Genomic DNA, 6,335 nt, shown 5'->3' with positions numbered 1-6,335 from the left:
TCTGCCTTGACCAGTTGGGGTAAAAGAGAGAGAGAGAGTGTGTAATTCCTAAACCCTTCCTCCAATTTGGATGTGAATACCCTATTTTTAAAATTAAAGTTGAGAGTCTGAACGTTAGGTCCATAGGTCCATATTGATTTTATAACTGTATCTTGAATATGTTTTGGTAAACAGCTAAAATAAAAAAACTTGTGTCAGTGTCCAAATATATATGGACCTAACTGTAGATGTAAAACTAAATACAAACTTTTTGAAGAAGGCAAGTAGCTTGGGTTTGATAATTGATTTTGGTGCTGGCTAGGATTAGGGATGGAGTATGATAGCACTTATCCACTTATTGAATCAGATCCTTTCTTATTGTTTATTGAATCTTTTTAAGTAGGTTGTTATTTGGGGAATGAAGGATATTCATTTACCCTATATTATACTTGAACCACGGAGATTCTACAGTGCTGAAAGGGTGTAGGGCTTTCACCACACATTTAGTCACTGCTCTTTGACAGTCATTAACAGTGTCCTGATTATGTTTTTCTTTTGTAGCATTTTACCGAAATGAAGCCAAAATATCCCAGATATGGGTGATGCATCAAATCATTGTGTTTTCGTTACCTTAGAATGAGCTTTTATCTGCAGATAGAGTGGGTCCTCTTTTAAGGAGTCCGCCATGTTAGAACGCCATGTTTCTAGAGTAGCCCAGAACGGACAAATAAGATTAGTTCTAGAGTGTAGGGTTATAGGGCCAATCGTGTAGTTTTGCAGTCACCATAGTTTCTCCTATGCTTGGAACACGAGGGTGAGGTGAGGGCATTGCAATCAGCAACTATTGCAACATTAATGTAAGGTGTTGGCTGCATTTGTGATGAGTGCTGGTCTGAGCAAGTGTTAGAAAATTGCATTGCGACAACTAGACAGATGATTGATGTTGTTGATATTCTGCTAAAATGTCTTAGGAATTGCGTAATTAAGTAATTAAGTGTGACACTGTAACACACACTAATTGTACCTGCTGTTTCCTCAGGGGAAGTCAGAGGTGACGGAGTATCCTGTCTTTGGTCAACTCTTCATCGGGCTGCTGTTGGTGTCATCAGTCAGCTGTGTTCCCCTCACAGCTCTGTATGTCTACTGCAGGAAGAGGAAACATGGAAACCATCATAAGAGGCAGCGTACTGTCAGCACAGTATCTACTTAGTGACCAGATGATGACAGAGACTAACCTCCCACCATTACCAGCTAAACAAAGCCACAGTACATCATTTATTATCTATTACATGGAGGGACAGTGGTACATAATTAGTGGGCATTTGTGTTTTCTCTTCGTTCTCACCCAATTTCACACTACAGAAGTCATTTTTTAGTTGTTCTCCCTGCAAGAGGACCTCTTTTACTGAAGTGAACAAGGCCCTTTTGCAGCAGGAAACACAAGACAAATTGGAGGCATGGGGTCATAGAATCCAGATGAAAATCAGGTTAAACCTCCCTACTCCTTTTCAAAAAGAAGTTTGGGTATTCAAAGTCTGATGAATATATTATTGTAAAAAGATTTCTCAGTATTAAAATCACACAACACCTTTCATTTATGTTAAAGGTCCAGTGTGTAAGATAAGGGAAGTCAGACTTATGAGCCGGATTCAAATCAATAATATATTTATACTGAAAGAGATTCAGCACATTCTAAATAGAGTACGATCAGTCTCAGCTAGCAATTTCTACAGCTTAACTGTGGAACATGTTATTAGTGTGTAGATAGTTTGTTTAATTGCAAATTGCAACATTTACAGGAAAATATGGTTGTAATTCCATTTTTAGTAAAGCTTTATTTCACAGTCTGCTAATTACCTGGCATTTACTAGGAAACTAGATGGTAACAAAATATAGTATATTAGGAAAGTACCAAAAGAACTGGCTAGTAAGTACAAAGTGATTACCTAGTAAGTACATGGAAACCTACCATGAAAGTCATCATCATCAAGCATACTTTCAGATTGGCAGTATATGGTTTATAGAGTATATAACTAAAAATAACCAATGTATAGTAAGAACAATTAACCTTGTGGTATTTCCACATACATACTGTGGTATTCTCTAGTATGCAATGTGTACCTACTGGGTAATAACTAAGTTCTTACTAACCATTTATTTGGGTAGTTTCTTAATCAAGCAATTTTTACTATCTAGTTTCCTGGAAGGTTTTCATGTACTTACTAGGTAATAACTTAGTGCTTACCATCCTTTTTATTATAGGTATGTAAGTGTACGTATGTATGTAGGTTTGTATCACCTTGATTCCTTACCATCTAGTTTACTGGAAGGTTTCCATGTATTTACTTAGTAATAACTTTCTACTTAAAAGCCAGTTCTTTTGGTACTTTCCTAATAACTGGATTTTGTTATCATCTACGTCCCTAGTAATTAGCAGACTCTAAAACAAAGCATTACCCAGTTTTCATATGATGCTAGTTTACTAAATGGACATAATGATGGATGTATGTAGATATGTAGCAATGGCTCAGTGGGTTATGATATATAGTATCTTATATACTGCAAAGACATGACACAAGTCATGTTGTTTCATATTCAGCCTTAAATATGCATTCCTCTTATCAATGGGGTGAGCTAATTCAGGGTCAAGTCAAGTTTGTTTGTACAAAAATAAACAAAATCCCCCAGTGGGATTAAAGTCCAACAATAGGATTACAGAAGTCCAGCACTGTTGTGCAGTTTACCGTGTTTCAGGAATTTTCTAAAAGTGAGTACTTTGGCATAAAAAAAAGAGCAGTTTACATCACTAGTACTAAAACATGACTTGATTGTAGAGTGCACTGCCTGCAAAAAATATCACGACACAATGCTGACACTGAATTTAGTTAAAGTCAATTGTATTTGTATCACGTAAAATCATAATAGAAGTTATCTCAGGATACTTTTCATACAGAGCAGGTCTAGACGGTACTCCTTATAAAATTATTTACAGAGACCCAACAATTCCCACCATGAGCAAGCGCTTGACTGATTAAGGTGTAGTTCTTGTAACAGTCTACTCATCTAACAATAGCTTGTATAGAGTTGTCTGGTAATGTGTACTGTTTGTAAGATTATACAAATGGTCTGTTTTTCCTACATATTAAATATTTTTTGATAAGTGCTTTTATATCTGTTTTAAATGGGTTGGATATGCTATCATACATTCTCTATTAGATATGCATGTTAAACAGAGACCACATAAGGTCCATTGTATGAACCAATAATAGATCTACTGTGCCAAATATAATTTGAATACTGAAATATTTGCTTTATACACCCTCAAATATGTCAAATGTGTACATACTGTAAATATGTGTGCCTTCTAATGATCTAATGATGGGAGCCCAGGATTTCCCCAGTAATGGATCTTGTCCACCACCCACTGTATCTATATGTATTCAGGGTTCGAATGGTGAGTCATCTCCTAAATATGCAACAATGCTGCTGACCATTCAACGCCTTTAGATCTCTGCCGGGAGAAACCTAAAGACAGGGAAAGAGGACTGGAGTGTTGTATGACATCATTATGACATCACATGTAGGGTTGCCCCCTAATATTAGCTACTTAGTGGTCCTATTAGCTGACTCTACTTGGATTTGGAGCTCTAAGGGCAGGGGGAGTTAGGGTTAGGGTTAGCCCAACCCAACCCAAACACTAGTGTTGAGTGAAAGGCCCCAGTGGGGATTGTTGCTGGGGACCGGGGCTGGAATGCCAGGAAAGGAGTGGGGCAAGTACACTTTTTCTGTTAGTATTTAACAGGGGGCTGTTAAAATATATATATTTAAATAATTGAACTTACTATCTATTACTATCATTATAGTAATTATAATCTTAAGTTATAATTAATCATAATGACTATTGGCTTCATCTAATGACTACTACTCGACTAGGAAAATCTTTACTCATAGAGAGAGAGAACAAATTCAATAAAGAGTTATATAGTGCAATAAAGATACAATAGAGGAGGCATACAGGTCCTAGAGGGATGACAGATTGCACCTTCTCAGCGGAGCGAATGATATGCTGCAGTCTGTCCTTGTCCTTGGCTGTCCTTGAGGTCCTGGGTAATGATGGTACCCAGGAAGCAGAAGGACTCCACAGAGTCAACTGGAGAAGAAGAGTGAACAAAACATGATGAAGTGCCTCTAGGGTGTCCTTCCAATGGACAAAATGTGATAAAGTTCCCCCTTGGGTGCTTTGCTTAACCGTGACTAAACTGTTTTCGCCATAAATGCATCACAACTTTCACAACTTTTCACGTTTTGCTGAGGTTAGGCTAGCAGGTTCCCATTACAATATGATCAGCAGTCCTCACAACTCAGCTGGAGGTTTAAATGAGCATCAAATAACAGGCTGCTGATAAGCATTGTTTTGAAAGCAGAATGTTACAAAGTACAAAAGAAAATGAAGAGACTCTTACACAATATAAGCAATAAAGCACCAAATACAGATAGAGAGACAAAACTCAATAAAGAGTTATATAGTGCAATAAAGATACAATAAAACGATAAATGGGGGAAACACTTTTGTGCATTATATACTGTAAGATCAAGGCTGTTCAAAGTACTACTCAGTGCTGTACACTCATTGCTGTACCTAATCTGATAAATAGCAGCATTTTATATCTAACAGAAGCTGAATCCTGAAATACGATTCGACAGTACCATTGCTCCACTATTTCAGAAGCTGGAAGCAGAAACTTTTCATCATACACATTCAGCAATCATTACCACTTTTTAAGCATCTAGCATTTAACAGGGGGCTGTTAAAATTGTATATTTAATAAATTGAACTTACTATCTATCTACTATCATTATAGTATTATAATCTTTAAGTTATAATTAATCATAATGACTTATTATCTTCATCTAACATTTGACTAGGAAAATCTTTCTACAGAGCAGCCTAATCACCATTGATGGCTGTGGGGAACACCTCACATCAGTGACAACACAGAGAGAGAATGAGACACCACAACAACAAAACTAAAATAGCCTGAGAGAAACAGCACTGATGTCATCAGCAGTTTGTTCCCACAAATCAATCTGAATGCACTTTCACCAGATTCATTTTTGATCCGTGGGGTACGGTTAAGAGCGAAGGATCTAGTCTTGTCTTCTGTTTTAATTAATCCAGTTTCGTCTGCTATTCTTCACCTTGTCTTCATCTGTAGATCGGGATTGTAAGGGAAAATCTTGTTCCATTAAGCTTACGCTAGACAGGGTGACGTGGCTTAGATTAAAAGGATCCATAGTGGGAGCGCGCTTCGCTCTTGCAGTCAGCATTGTGGGTTCACAGTTTTATATTTGCAGCCTAAAGATCTTCAGAAGTAGTATCACTTTTTACACAAAGTGTCCAATCGCCTGGGGATTGCCACCGTCGTCCCACGCGGCACACGCCCTTCAACGTACTCAGTTCACGAATCGTTTTAATCAGCCCTATTTTTGCACTGTACCCGACCCAATCTTTGAAGGCAAATCCGACTCTCCAGGAGGAGAGTTCAATACCCAAGTTCGGCGAAAGTGAAATTGCAAATCCACTGGCCGCCTTCCAGTGCAGGATTTTCCGCGGGGTAATGGGTCAAAGAGGCCTCTCTTTGAGCTACTGCACGTCTTTAGGCACGTTACCACACGATGCCATACGCGCTCTCTCCTCTCCGTGAAACGTGGCGCCAGGGCTCGCTCTTCTCTTCTAAGCCTGTAGGGGCGCCAGTTACAACCAACACGACAAAACACATTATTCATGGCGATATGTTCCGAGCAGGCTCAGGAGCACCACTCTGACCCGCTCGGAATTTTATGTTCATAACATCTACGGTCTTCCGCGCGCTCTATCCTCAACCAACGCAGAGCGGCACCCAGCTGGCGTAGGATTTTTTATCTTTTTCTCAGGCTGAGGCCTCAGGAGCTATGGGCAATGCATCCCTACGAAAGTTTCGTTTTATCACACGTGCCGATGCGGAGATATAGAAACTTGTTTCATTTATAAACGAGGCGCCACCTGTGGGCCATATGGCGCTGAAATTGTGCACGATGCCTAACGAAGACCACAGGAAGTATGCCCAAGCTGTGTCCATAGGACATCACCAATGTGGAGAAATGGTCCAGCTTTCCTTTTTTTGAGCCGAAAATGTAGGAGGGAGTCTTAATTTTATAGCGTTCTCTATTTTTTGAAATTTTCAAAAATGTTCCAAATTGCTATGATGGTCTCCGGTGCTACGGAAACGATTTCGTCGAAATCGGAACAAGGCATGTAGGAGGAACACCCGAAAAAATAGTATTAAGGACATTTTGCGCTCTAACACGCAAACAAA

The 6,335-nt window shown here is 38.9% G+C and overlaps 1 protein-coding gene across 1 annotated transcript in view; it reads left to right on the top strand.

Moving 5' to 3' along the window:
• Positions 1-3,352, top strand: part of LOC118335334 (sodium- and chloride-dependent transporter XTRP3A-like) — a gene marked incomplete in the record, with an annotated part of 16,618 nt that extends 13,266 nt beyond the window's left edge. Inside the window, 1 exon segment of the mRNA XM_035671571.1 lies at positions 1,019-3,352. Coding sequence (XP_035527464.1) covers positions 1,019-1,189 — 171 coding nt within the window.
• Between the last annotated feature and the right edge of the window lie 2,983 nt (positions 3,353-6,335).

Source organism: Morone saxatilis, unplaced genomic scaffold (assembly GCF_004916995.1).
Source record: "Morone saxatilis isolate NCDOM2014 unplaced genomic scaffold, NCSU_SB_2.0 Contig24, whole genome shotgun sequence".
NCBI classification, from domain to species: Eukaryota; Metazoa; Chordata; class Actinopteri; family Moronidae; genus Morone; species Morone saxatilis.
Note: the sequence above shows the minus strand (reverse complement) of the source record. Positions and strands in the feature narration are given on the sequence as shown.